The sequence below is a fragment of the Amblyraja radiata genome, chromosome 28 (genome assembly GCF_010909765.2).
Source record: "Amblyraja radiata isolate CabotCenter1 chromosome 28, sAmbRad1.1.pri, whole genome shotgun sequence".
NCBI lineage: Eukaryota > Metazoa > Chordata > Chondrichthyes > Rajiformes > Rajidae > Amblyraja > Amblyraja radiata.
In genome coordinates this window covers 13,882,151-13,897,156 of record NC_045983.1, presented here as the reverse complement: position 1 = coordinate 13,897,156, position 15,006 = coordinate 13,882,151, and the positions used below count along the sequence as shown (strand labels likewise).

The following is a 15,006-nucleotide window of genomic DNA, read 5'->3' as shown; positions in this document are numbered from 1 at the left end:
CTGCCAACATTCTCAGTGTCAGTTATTTTAGGTTATTAAAGGGTGGAAAATGGCATAAAGGCAGAAATTGGAATGGGGCACGGGGCAGGAATTAGCATTGGGGAGGGGCATAGGGTGCAAATTAGCATGAGGAGGGGCATAGGTTGCAAATGAGAAAGAGGAGGATCATAGGTTGCAAATCAACAAAGGGAGGGGCATATCATTCAAATGAGCACGCGGACGGGTGTATAATTAAAATCAGCGAGGGCAGGGACATAGCATTCAAATTAGCATGGGGAGGAGCATATCATTCAAATGACAAGGGAAGCGGCATAAGTTCATTCAAATGAGCATAGCATTCAAATTAGCATGGGGGTGGGGCATATGGTGCAAATTAACGGCGAGTGTGAGTGACAGCGGCCGCGCCCCGTGCCCCACATCAACATGGCCGCCGCCGCTGCAGCCGCAGAAGCCGAAGCCGAAGCCGAGGGCCCGCTGTCTGTGGCCTCTGGCCGGGCCCCTGACGCTGGGCTGTGGGGCCGCTGCCGCTGCCGCTGCCTGACGGTGGAGCCGGTGCTGATCATGGCCATGCTGGCGCTGGCGCTGCAGGGCCCGCTCACCACGCAGTACATCTTCCAGAGAGTCAGCGCCGAGCTCGGCTTCAGCGGCAACCGGAGCCGAGGCTGCAACAGGTCGCAGGGGTCCGAGGCCGAGCTGGAGCGGGTGAGGCCGCCGCCGGGCACTGAGCGCGTAATCGCCGTGGTCGGGCAGCAGTAACCGATTACTCAGGATAATCCAACATCAATAACCAATTATAAAAACAATCCACCATCATTGTTCGGATTCCAAAAACAAAAACCATCAGCAAAAGATCACAAAAATAATCTATTATCAGTTACCGATTATTCGGGATAATCGATGATCAATAACTGATTACAAAACTAATCGATCGTCAGCAACTGATTACACTGGTGAAATCACAGTAATCAATTATTCAGGATAATCAATCATGATAACCGATTACACGGCATAAGCGATCATCAATAACCGATTACAAAACAAATCGATCACCAGTAACCGATTACCCAGCATAAGCGATCTTCAGTAACCGTTTGCACAGGATAATCGATCATCAGTAATCAAATACAAAACCAATCAAATATCAGTAAACCGACGACACAGGGTGATCACAGTAACCTATCATTCAGGATAAAAAATCATAACTGATTACACGGCAAAATCGATCATCAGTAATTGACTGCAAAGCTAAATCGATCATGAATAACATTACGCAGGATAATCACTAACCACTCATTCTGCGAACTGCGAGAGGATGCTATGAGGCTGTAGGGTAACTTGGATAGGTTGGGCGAGTGGTGAGATTATCCACTTTGGTGGCAAGAACAAGAAGGCAGATTGTTATCTGAATGGTGTCAGATTAGGAAAAGTGGAGGTGCAACGAGACCTGGGTCCTTGTTCATCAGTCACAGAAAGTAAGCATGCACAGGTAATGAAGAAGGCTAATGACATGTTGGCCTGCATAGCGAGAGGATTTGAGTATAGGAGCAAGGAGTATTGCAGCTGTGTATAGGGCCCTGGTGAGACCACATCTGGAGTATTGTGTGCAGTTTTGCTCTCCTAATTTTAGGAAGGACATTCTTGCTATTGGGGGAGTGCAGCGTAAATTCACCAGATTAATTCCAGGGATGGCGGGACTGACATATGATGAAAGAATGTTTCGACTGGGCTTATATTCACATTGCTCAAATGAGAGGGGATCTTATAGAAACATAACATTCTTAAGGGATTGGACAGACTAGATACAGGAAAAAAAATCCCAATGTTGGGGGAGTCCAGAACCAGGGATCACAGTCTGAGAATAAGGGGTAGGCCATTTAGGACTGAAATGTGGAAAAACGTTTTCACCCAAAGTTGTGAATCTGTTGAATTCTCTGCAGAAGGCATTGGAGGCCAATTCACTGGATGTATTCAAGGGAGAGTTAGATATAGTTCTTGGGGCTAACGGAATCAAGGAATTATGGGGAAAAGGCAGGAACGGGGTACTGATTTTGCATGATCAGCCATGATCATATTGAATGGCAGTGCTGGCTCGAAGGGCCGAATGGCGCATACTTTTTAAAAATATTTCTATTCAGGATAATCAATTATGGTAACCAATCACTCAGGATAATTGATTATCAGTAATCAATTACTCTGGATATTTGAGATCAGGAATCAATTACTTGGGGTAATCACACATCACTAACAGATTTCTCAGCAAAATAGAGCTTCAGTACCAACTGATTATTCAGGATATCTGATCATCAGTAACTGATCACAGAGGATAAACTGTCCAAAATACAATAATCCATCAATAGAAATATATTACTTGGACATCAGTTGGACATCAGTAATCAATTACTAATAACCAATTACTCAGAATATTCAAATACACTGGGCAATCAATCATCATCAATTGATTACTCAGGGTTATTGGTCATCAGTAAATGAAGATGCAAGATCATCAATCAGTTATGGATTTTGCAAAATAATGAATCACCCATAACCAATTGCTTAAAATAATCCATCTTCAAAGATTAATCAAATAGTAGAAACCAATCACATGGGGTAATCCTTCATCAATAACAGATTTCATAGGATAATTGATCATCAGAGGAGATACAGATGCTAAAATCTGGAGGACAGAAACAAACTGCTGGGGAACAAAGCCAGTCGAGCAGCGTCTGTGGAGGCAAAGGGGTGGTCGATGAAGCAGGATCTTGACCCAAAGAGTCAAACATCCCTTTGCCTCCACAGATGCTGCTTGGCTCGCTGAGTTCCTTCAGCAACTCGATTTTGGTAATCAATCATCGGATTGCACAGGGTATTTAATTATTAACAAACACACTCCATTACGAGTAACTAATTCTACAGGATAGACACAAAATGCTTGAGTAACTCAGCGGGTCAGGCAGCATCTCTGGAGAGAAGGAATGGATGACGTTTTGGGTCGAGACCGTTCTTCAGACTGATGAGAATTATACAGGATGATTGATTATGAGTAGTTAATTATAGGATAATCATTAATAACTGATTACAAAGAATAATTATCTACACAAGGTGATTGATAACCAACAAGTTGACCAATAAAATCTCTGTCACCACTCAAAATAAACAATGCAGAAGTAATCAATAAATCACTATATCAGCAGGTTATTAATGTAATAACGAAAACAAAATGATTCAGTATTATAAAATAATAAAACACAATCAAGGTGAAATAATCCATACGTATTTGAAAACAAGTACAGTACTATCAACACAGTAAATAACAAGCGAATAAACACAAGATACTGAATATCTGCAGTATCTATGAATAACAGACTCAAATTTAGCCAAATAAATAACAACTCTCTCTTTATAAAGTGTTTGTAAAACAATAAAACGCTCCATGGTGCACTCCAGAGTGTTTCCAAACAGAGCTGTGGTCACGTTTATTGGGGACTGACCCGTCTGTGACTAATTAATTGCATGAAAAGAATAGGCCAATGCTTAGTTAGGTTTGGTTAAGCAACTTGGTCAGCATGGACGAGTTGGGCCAAATGGCTTGTTTACCTGCTGCATGGCTCTAAGACTCTGGTAAGTCAGAGTTTTGGGAAAGATGTAGGAAGCTGCATTGCTTGCCAGCAGGTTAGCGCTTTTGGGCTTGTAAACATTTCTGATAAAGATCTAGATGCAGGAGTCAAGAAAAAGAACATGCAGGTATAACGAGCATGGAGGTAGACAGAGGCTATATTGGTCTTTATTAAAAGGGGGTTGTAGCATAAAAGCAAGGATGTTTGTAGAGAATGTACTTCTGCTTAGCGAGGTAATTCCTCTGGATGGAAGATGGCTTGTCTCACCTGGTTCTGTGGGTTCTGAGCTAACTGATGATGGGAACACAGGAGGGGCGGCACAGTGACACAATGGTAGAGTTGCTGCCTTACAGTGCCATAGACCCGGGTTTGATCCTGATTGCGGGTGATGTTTGCATGGATTTTGTACGTTTTCCCTGTGATAGTGTGGGTTTTCTATGGGTGCTCTGGTTTTCTTCCACACTCCAAAGATGTACAGATTTGTAGGTTAATTGGCTCCTGGGAATTGTAAACTATCCCTAGTTTGTTGGATAAACAGAAAATAGGTGCAGGAGTAGGCCATTCTGCCTTTTGAGCCAGCACAGCCATTCAATATGATCATGGCTGATCATCTAAAATCAGTACCCCGTTTCTGCCCTTTTCCCATATTCCCTGATTCCTTTAGCCCCTAAGCTAAATCTAACTCTCTCTTGAAAGTGGATAGTGCATGGGGTGATCGCTGGTCGGCATGGATTCAGTGGGCTGAAGGGCCTGTTTCCATCCAGTATCTCTGAAGTCTAAAGGAGGGAGTGGACAGGTGGGTAGTTTGTGAGATGGTTTGTTCTTTGGCTGCTGGCGCGCGCAGCCTCTCAAGTTCTCAATACCATAACAAATACCCCCTCTTCATTCTGGGCGGTTACTGTCCAGAGGTTCCCAAGAACCAGCGGGGATGTTGCTTTTCTTTTGTAGAACTGTTGAACTGTATAGTGGAGGAACAGGCCCTTTGGCCCACAATGTTCATGCCGAACATGATGCCATGTTCTCCTCTGCCTGCACATGATCCATATCCCCTGCATATCCACAAACCTATTTAAAAGCCTCTTAAATGCCACTAACATATCTGCCTCCATCACCACCCCTGGCAGAATGTTCCAGGCACCTGTAATAACTTGCCCCACACATCTCCTTTAAACTTTGCTGCTGTCACTATGAACATATCCAACCTAACCCATTGAGGACATTGGACTTGGTCTGTGGAACTGATGCGCTACAATGTTGAGAACAATATTCTGCACCCTGTATCTTTCCCTTTGCTCTACTTATTGTACTTGAGTTTGGCTTGATTGTATTCATGTATGGTATTATATGATTTGATTGGAAAGCTTTTCACAGCACTTTAGTACACGTGACAATAATAAACAAGACTCTGTCAATTCCACCCTTGAAGAAAGACTCTGACTGTCTATCCCATCTATGCCTCTCACAATTTTATATAGTTCTATCAGGTTTCTCCTCAGCCTCCAACACTCCAGGGAAAATAATCTAAGTTTGTTCAACCTTTCCTTATATCTAACACCCTCTAATCCAAGCAGCGTTCTGGTAAAGCTCTTCTGCACCCTCTCCAAAGCCGCCACATCCTTCCTGTAATGGGGCGACCAGTACTGCACACAATATTCCAAATGTGACCAAACCAAAGTCTTCATGGAGACTTTGTCACATCCTTGATCGTTCCCACTGTCTGCCTGGTAACCTCTCCCCCGACTCCGAGCTCGGATTGTGCAGGCCTTTGATGGAGCAGATTAATATAACAGTCGGGCTTGACCAAGGCCAGAGATCCACCAGAAGGAGTGTCCTGAATGATCTTTTGTGATTTCCCTGGCAGGCTGTGGAGACGATGACTTCGCACTGGAACCTGTACATAAACGTGGGAGGCTTTGCAGTGGGGATTTTTTCAGTGACTCTACTTGGGCCGTGGAGTGACCATGTGGGACGCAGGCCGATCCTGATCATTCCTGCCGTGGGCTTGGCGCTGCAGTCGGCGCTCTACCTCATCGTCATGTACCGGCAGCTGTCCGTGGCTTACCTGCTGCTCGGCCGCCTGCTGAGTGCACTGCTGGGCGACTTCAACATCATCCTGGCCGGCTGCTTCTCCTACATTGCCGACGTCAGCGACAGACAGTCGCGCACTGTGCGCGTGGCCGTGCTGGAGTCGTGCCTGGGCATTGCCGGCATGCTGGGCAGCGTGATCGGCGGGCAGTGGAGCAAGGCTCAGGGTTACACCAACCCCTTCTGGCTGGTGTTGGCGCTGAACCTGGCCACGGCCGCCTACGCCTACACCTTTGTCCGCGAGTCGGTGAGCACGAAGCGGGCAGCCAGGCTGTTCACAACCGAACACTACAAATCGCTCTACCGCCTGTACTCGGAGGGCAGGCTCAGCCTTTGTCTCTACGCCCTCTGCTTCTTCATCGTGGTGACCGTGCACTTTGGAACCAAGGACATTCTGGTCCTTTTCGAGCTGAGCTCCCCCTTGTGCTGGGGGTCCGATTGGATTGGGTACGGATTGGCACTGGAGCACCTGACCTACCTGAGCAGCTTACTGGGCCTGAAGCTGATGCAGCCGTGCATTAGTGACAGCGGCATTGCAGAGATTGGTCTGTTGTCCAACATCGCCGGCTTGGTGGTGTTCTCCGTGGCTGCCACCAGCTCCCTCATGTTCACAGGTAGGGCCAGCGGCCTGCGTCATAGTCACCGGCACATTCACCCACACCCCTCGCACAACACGACACGGTGGCGCAGCGGTAGAGGCAGCTTTACAGCGCCAGAGACCTGGGTTTAATCCTGACTATGGGTGATGTCTGTACAGAGTTTGTACGTTCTCCCCGTGATTAGGTGGTTTTATCCGGGTGCTCCGGTTTCCTCCCACAACTCAAATATGTACAGGTTTGTAGGTTAATTGGCTTTGGTAAAGACTGTAAATTGTCTCTAGTTTGTAGGATAGTGCTAGTGTATGGGGTGATTGCTGGTCGGCGCGGACTCAGTGGGCTGAAGGGCCTGTTTCCACGCTGTATCTCTAAAAGGCACCCTCGGCAATGCCCCCTGGCTGCATCATGGGAACTTTATCCAACACAATATACCATCTTCAGCTGTCTTCCCCACACCACAATCAGTCTGAAGAAAGGGCCCAACTGATTCTGCTCCTATGTTTAATGGTCTTATAGACGTGAATCGTCATTAATTCATTCCCTCCACATGCTGCCTGACCCACTGAGTTCCTCCAGCTCTGTGCTTTTCTCAAGATTCCATCATCTGCAGTTCCTTGTGTCTCCATTCTACTGTGATACTGCAAAGTATCCTTGAATGATGGCTACTTTGGAAAAAGTTCTCAGACGGGATTCTGTGGGAGTCTCTCTCACTGCAGACCAAATGTTTGGGCAAAAAGGAACAGGTTTCAAGCAGAAAATGCTGGAAACATTTATGAATCATCTACATTGAGCAAGTATGTTAGAGACTTTTAGCTGAACGATGTATTCATTTAATAATATTCTGGATTGATTGAACTGTTCATGCCTAGAGACAATCTGCAACAGATTGCAGCACTAGTGCAGCACCATAGATTATTGGGACTCTTCAGCTTCCAGGTGCATTGGAGTCTCATGGGGTCCTGTGCTCTCATTCTAGCTCTTTGTTGCACGATGATATGGTTTTAGAAAAGTAATCTGTGATCTTAGCGTTACTCTCGTACAATGCTAAAAGTTTCAGAAGGTGATATCCAGCACGATGTTACTCTGGTTGTGTGCTCTAGCATAGGCAACAATGCTGCTTCACAATGATGCCACATTGCATTAACCAGCTCTCCTTGCTCTTTCCCAGGATACGGGCTGCGGGTTCTTGGTATGACCACCACTCCAGTGCTCAGAGCCAAGATGTCAAAGCTAGTGGAGGTGACAGATCAAGGTACGTTCAAGTGGATCCAGTCCAAAATTTTGCAGATGCCACAAGCCCAAAGTAAATACAAACTGTGCTGCAAAGTCTCAGCAGGTTAAGCAGCATCTGTGGGCACATTCTCTTTCTGCAGATGCTGCCTGACCTTGTGGCGTTTCCAAGAATGGTTCATTTTAAGTGGAGCACTGACCGTACATTACAAGTGACTACATCCTTTTTACTGAAGTGTTTCAGGAAGTCCAGAGGTTTGTGAAAACTGCCACTGAAATGTCAGCCTGACATGAGGAAGTTAGGGAAGTACTTGTTGTAAACACTGTGAAGCAGGAGATGAAGCCTCCAGTTTGTTTGAATGTGGCAGGGGCTCACAAAATGCAATGAGAACACTGATTCTGGTGACTTTGAGCAAGGGATCAATGTTAGCCAGGACACAAGAGAGAACATCCTTGATCTCAGAATAATAATCGGAAGGATTTTTTATGTCCTACGAAGAAACAGATCGTCATTATGACATTTGTAAATCTCACCCAAAGAGCCATATCTCTGAAAGTGTAGCACTCCCTCAATACCACTCCTCACCACCCCTTCCACAGTACGATGCTCCCTCACCCCCCTCCCTCAGCGGGCGCTCCCTCTCCGTCTCTCCCACAGCACGACGCTCCCTCAGAATGCCCCACTGACAACATAGTGTTCCCTCAGTACCGCAGACCCATAGTACATTCCTGGAAGTCTCAGCCTGATATGTGGAGAAGCATGAAGAGACTTGAGATGACTGAAGAACGAGCATGTGACCCACTGACTCGCACCACAAATCTTAAGCAGATGGATGATGAGGGAGGGGGTGTTGTTTTGCTCCCCCTCCCACCCGCTATAGTGCCCTCAGCATATTCTGATCAGGATTCAATTGTTCAATGATACAAGGAAGATGAACGATTGCCGCATAAGTTGTTCTTAGATCAAAGGTGAACTCTGGATCGGAGGATAATGGCAGGGGTTGCGAGATAAGTAATTATTATTATCTTGTTGTGGTTCGTGAATCTCCCAAATGTCAGTAATCACAGTGCTGCTGTTATCCTTGGCTGTAAAGCACTAGAAACATAAAATATAATAAACACCTGAGGAGCAAAGGTGAGTTATTTTACAGCCCTGACCTTGTACTGACTGATAGGGAGCTGATAAAGTGTGAGTGTGTTGAAAGTGGGGGCCGCAGGGGGCCGCTCTCTGAGCACCACGGGGATTGGGCGGGTGAGGGGAACTGGGGCATCTTGGTCAGCATGGACGAGTTGGGCCAAAGGGCCAATGACTCCATATCATCAGGGGGATCAGAGCACAGTTCAGTTTTATCTCTTTGCAAAGAGAAAGTCTTGTAAACTCCAGTGCGGGCAGTGGTGATCCTATTGCTGCGGTGATTCAGTGGTTCCAGGTAAGAAGGGAAGTGCCATTAAAACCCAAGGTCATTTCAGGATTAACCGTCTCACGGGGAACAATTCCTCAGTATGTCACACCAGGAGAAGCTGTGGTTCTTCAGAAACAAACACCTCTGACTAGCTAAACCTTAGTCAGAGTTGGTAGCTCATCGCTGGCTCATAGGTTCATGTCATAGGAGCAGAATTAGGCCATTCGGCCCATCAGGTCTACTCCGCCATTCAATCATGGCTGATCTATCTTTCCCACTCAACCTCATTCTCCTGCCTTCTCCCCATAACCCCCGACACCCTTACTAATCAAGCATATGTCAATCTGCTCCTAGAAAAACACCCAATGACTTGGCCTTCACAGCCGTCTGTGGCAATGAATTACACAGAGTCTTCACTCTCTGACTAAAGACTGGCTCAATAGCAGAACCACAGCTCCACTGTGAAAAGAAGGCAGACTCTGCATTTTTGTCGTGCCTTTCACAAGCTGAGGTTTCCCTGGAAGTGCTGCATCCATGATAGTAACATCAGAGCCATTGTAAGGGCACAGGCATGGAAAGGCTGTGAGGTGACTTGGCTGTATCCAAGCTTGGGGACAGTGCTGAGATCAAGACTGGTGATTGCTTAGGACAATGTCACTTAGATGCAGTGCAGCACGATGATGCAGCTGGTCAATCCGTTGCCTTCCATTGCCAGAGACCCGGGTTTGATCCTGCTCTCCGAGTGCCATCTGTGTGGAGTTTTCACATTCTCCCTGTGAGCGCGTGGGTTTCCTCAGGATGTTCCGGTTTTCCTCACATCCCAGAGACGCGCAGGTTGTCAGGTTAATTGGCTTCTGTGAATCACTCCCAGCGTGTGGGTGAGGGATAGAATCTTGGGGGAGTTGATGGGAATGTGATGAGGATAAAAGATGGAATTAAAAGGGATCAGTGTATATGGTTGATCGATGGCCAGTGCGGACTCGTTGGGCCGAAGGGCCTGTTTCCTTGCTGTTTCTCTCTATGACTCTATACCCACATTACTATTCCAATGCTCACGGATTTAGTGTTCTTTTAATGTTGAATATTGAAGTGGCCATTCAGTCCTTATAGCTCCTGCTTCATGCTGTCAGAACATAGCTAATCTATATCCTACATTAATTTCTCCATCGTCATTTTGTAAACCTTAAAATCCAACTAATCTACACATTCACTTGGGTAACGGCCCCGGAACTCCCCACCTCACAGCACGGTGCGTGTCACCACACCTTATGGAAGACAGCGGGTCAAGAAGGCAGCTCACCACCATAAGGGGCAATGAGGGGTGGGCAATAAATGCTGGCTCAGCCCGCAAAGCCCACGCCCCTCGAATAAATTTTTAAAAATCAACCCCAAAATTTGAGATAAGGAGTAGAATTTCCTCTGTTCATATGGGGATAAATAAACACAAAATGCAAGAACATGGCTTTAAATAAGAGAGAGACACATCCCATGGGAACATACCTCCATTTATAATGTGAGATCCGAGAGGAAAAGGAGATTTGCATCAGAGTAAACCAGAACGCGGATGATTTTCAGGGAAAGCAAAGCCTCCGTCATGCATTCTACTGATGTGGATATGGAGGGGATGTTTCCACAAGTGGGAGAGTCTAAGACTAGAGGTCATAGCCTCAGAATTAAAGGACATTCTTTTAGGGAAGAGATGAGGAGACATAGGGTGGTGAATCTGTGGAATTATTTGCCACAGAAGGTGGTGGAGGCCAAATCAGTGGATATTGTTAAGGCAGTGATAGATAGATTCTTGATTAGTGCAGGTGTCGGAGGTTATGGAGAGAAGGCAGGAGAATGGGGTTCGGAGTGAGAGATAGATCAGCCATGATTGAATGGCGGAGTAGACTTGATGGGCCGAATGGCCTAATTCTACTATTCCTAATGACCTAATGACCTGCCCATTCAGTGAAAGTGCTACAGATGTCCACACCTCATTCTCAACACACTGGCTCCAATAATATACACAGAGTCCCAGAGCCAGACCAACACATGCACCCGCAGTAGGTTTCATGTGCATTGACTGGACTCATGGATGTATACTTTGGTCACTGAATCAGATGCTGTGTTTGTGATGGCTCTTCTTTCTCTCTCTCTAGGAGCACTGTTTGCCTCAGTGGCGTGTGTGGAGAGCGCCTGCTCACTGGCATCAACAGTGGTCTTCAGCTCCTTGTACCCCGCAACACTCTACTTCATGAAAGGATTTTCCTTTCTCTTTGGTGTGACGTTACTTCTCATTCCAACAGGGATTATTGGGTAAGGAAACATCAGTATTTGGTGGGTTATTGGGTGAACAAGATTCTTCATTCAGGTCGGCACGGTGGCACAGCAGTAGAGTTGCTGCCCTACAGCACCAGAGACCCAGGTTTGATACTGACTACGGGTGCTGTCTGTGCGGAGTTTGGATGTTCTCCCCGTGACCTGCTTGGGTTTTCTCCAGGATCTCCGGTTTCCTCCCACACTCCATAGACGTACAGGGTTGTGGACTAATTGGCTTGGTGCAATTATAAATTGTCCCTAGTGTGTGTAGGATAGTGTTAGTGTGCAGGGATCGTTGGTCGGTGCGGACTCGGTGGGCAGAAGGGCCTGTTTCCACGCTGTATCTCTAAACTAAACTAAACTAAATTGGGTAATTGAATAAATAAACCTTTATTGGATATTAGGTGAACAATATATTTCAGTGGGAAATTGGGTAAATAATTCTTCATAGGGTTATCAAGTGAGCAAGATTCTTCATTGTGTAAATGTGTAAATAATTCTTTATTGGGCGACAACATTCTTTATTAGTTTACAGGGTAAAAATTCTTAATTGGGTTATTGAGTAAACAGAGTTCTTAATTGGGTAATTGGGTGAAAAAGATTATTTGTTGAGTTACTGGGTGAACTTGGATTGTTTTCTCTGCAATGCTAGAGGTTGAGAGGAGACCTGACAGAGGTGTATGAAATTATGTGGATAGAGTAGACAGTCAGACCCTTTTCCCCAGGGTTGAAATGTCAAGGACTAGAGGGCATTGTTTAACATGAACGGTTTCAAGATGTGCAGGGAATTTTAGTATTACACAGAGAGTGCCTAAAACACAGTGCCAGCAGAGGTGGTGGAGGAAGTTAGGATAGGGGCACTTAAGAGGCTTTTAGATTAGCACATGGCTATTCTGGGGAATGGAGAAATGTAGATCATGTGCAGGCAGAGGATGTTCGTGTAACTTGGCCTAATGGTTGGCACAGACAATATGGGCCGAAGGGCCTGTTTCTGTGCTGTACTGTGTTCTAAATAGAGATTGGGCAAACTGGGTTATCTCTGCTTCAGGGCATCCCTAGGCTGCTGTGTGTATCCCAGCAGGTCATAGAGTCACAGAGTGATACACTGGAAACAGCCCCTCCAGCCCAACTTGTCCACACCGGCCAACATGCCCCAGCTACACTAGTCTCACCTGCCCGTGTATGGTCCATATCCCTCTAAACCTGTCCTATCCATGTACCTGTCTAACTGTTTCTTAAATGTAGGGATAGTCCCTGCCTCAACCACCTCCTCTGGCAGCTCTTTCCATACACCCACCACCCTTTGTGTGAAAAAGCTACCCCTCAGATTCCTATTAAATCTTTTCCCCTTCACCTTAAACCTATGTCCTCTGGTCCTCGATTCACCCACTCTGGGCAAGTGACTGTGTCTACCCGATCTATTCCTCTCATCATCGCTGTGAACCCACTGTCTATTGCAACATGTCCTCTTTGTTGCGTTGTCATTTCAGTGCACCTTGCTGTGAGGGGCAGGGTGTTCAGGAAGTATCTTATCAGTGACTGTGTTAGGAATCGTCCATCAGCACTTTAGTGCCTGTCATGAGACCAGAGCTGCTGCTTCGTTATCAAGAGAGGAGCAGTCCCAGAATAGAACAGTGCTGTCAGCAGACAGGAATAGCCTAGGCGGAGGCAATGTACACCTGAGCAACTTCCTGGGAATGACCTGCAGCAGCCACCGTACCCCTGCACAGCTCCAGCACCTGTTGGTATCGGTGGGAGCACAGTCTCACGGGATAATGGAGTCCGTGTGAATGAGCCCTGCCTGAGAATGGAGGGGAGAGAATGGCGGGAGGATGGGCTAAGGGTGGGAGAGTGGGTAGGGGGAGTAGATGGAGGGAGATGGAGAAGGAGACGCTGTGACTGTGACAGAGAGAGAGAGAGAGAGAGAGAGAGAGAAAGAGCAGTTCAAAGTAACCCAGTTACAAAGAAGAAAAGTTAGACAGAGTGAAGTTCCTGCTACTCCGTCCCATCACACACTCCCAGGGTAAGACAGAATGAAGCTCCCTCAACATTGTCCCATCGCACATCCCTGGGATCAGACACAGAGTGAAGCTCCCTCTCTTCTCTCCAGGACTGGGCAACATGGGGTAGATTATTTTTGTCACAACCTTTGTTTGGTCTGATTTTACATCTTTAATCCATTTGTTTAATCCCTAGGATCCTGGAGTGCAGAGGGCCAGAGTTGCCGTACCGTCGATTTGAAGAGGCCCCCCAAGAGGCCCCCATCAGCACTGACCTTGCCACCTCCATCCAGAATGAGTGAACCCACTGGACATTTCCAATTTTAGTGTTTGTTTTAGAGATACAGCCTGGAAACAGGACCTTTGGCCAACAGAGTCCGCACACAAGTTCTATCCTACATACTAGGGACAATTTACCAAAGCCAATTAACATGCAGACCTGCACGTCTTTGGAATGTGAGACGAAACTGGAGCACCCAGAGAAAACCCATGCGGTCGGAGGGAGAACGTACAAACTCCATACAGACAGCACCCGAGGTCAGAATCGAGCCCGGGTCTCTGGCGCTGTAAGGCAGCAGCTCTACCCTGCACCACTGTACCGCCCTTGTTACTGTCGATCGGGTGCGGTTCATGTGATGTGGCAGAGCTAGCAGTACACGTGGTACTCCAGAGAATTATACAACACTGCGGGAAACCATTCAGCCCATTTCCTCCATGCTAGCCCTGACAGTTATCCCATTGTCTCCGTGCAATAAACTTTCCCATAATTGTTTACACTTTTCTATTCTTGAAACATCAATGTGGTTTGCCTTCGGGAGTTATAGGTAAAACTGCTTCCCTGGCCCTTTACAAGCAGATCACTGCTCATTGCAGAAAATATTTTACAGTTGCTCCCTGACCTTGGTCTCTTCCTGATCATACTCTGTGACTCAAGTTAACATCCCTTGTTGCAGTTTTTAGTTTAGAGGTGCAGCATGAAAACTGGCCCTTTGGCCCGACAAGTCCACGCCGACCATCAATCACCCGTTCACACCAGATCTATGCTATTGCACTTTCCACAAGGGGTAATTTACAGAGGCCAATTAACCTACAAACCCGGGCGTCTTTGGGATGTGGGAGGAAATCAACGCTGGTGGAGCTGTTGCCTTACAGCACCAGAGACCCTGGTTTGATCCTGAGCTCAGGTGCTGTCTGTGTGGAGTTTGCACATCCTCCATGACCATGTGGGTTTCCTCCGGATGCTCCGGTTTCCTCCCACATCCCAAAGGCCTCTGTAAATCACCCCTAGTGTGTAGGCAGTGGATGCGAAAGTGCGATAACGTAGAACTAGTGTGAACAGATGGTCGGCGGGGACTCAGGGCCTGTTCCCATGCTATATCTTTCAATCAATCAATCACAGGAAGAACATGCAAACTCCTCACACACAGCTCGCGAGGTCAGGATGGAACCCAGGTCTCTGGTGTTGTGAAGCAGCGTCTCCTTCAGTCCTATCCTCTGGTCATTTCTGGTCCCGCAGTAATTATGTTTTTATATCTTCACTCTTCACCAGTTATTTCCCAGTGCGTTTTCCATACCAGATCCCGCACAGTCCATGATGGCCATTGATGGGCCTTTCTTCCTAAATTGAGCGGCAGGCTCCACCAGAGGCCTAAAAATCTATCGTGCTACGAATGGTTTCAGTTAAATTTCAGAATTGCCAAAATAATTAAGGATCATAATGTTTTAAATTTTGTATTTGATTATAGCTTTAATGCAAGTCAGTAACAACAATGCA

The 15,006-nt window shown here is 46.5% G+C and overlaps 1 protein-coding gene across 1 annotated transcript; it reads left to right on the top strand.

Annotated features, from left to right (window-relative positions):
- The first annotated feature begins 394 nt into the window (after positions 1 to 394).
- On the top strand, positions 395 to 14,402 carry slc46a1 (solute carrier family 46 member 1). Its single transcript, XM_033045854.1, has 5 exons — positions 395 to 702; positions 5,476 to 6,313; positions 7,464 to 7,547; positions 11,073 to 11,229; positions 13,429 to 14,402. Exons 1-5 carry the CDS (start codon positions 424 to 426, stop codon positions 13,532 to 13,534), a joined length of 1,464 nt encoding a protein of 487 aa, XP_032901745.1. The 5' UTR covers positions 395 to 423; the 3' UTR covers positions 13,535 to 14,402.
- Positions 14,403 to 15,006: the final 604 nt, after the last annotated feature.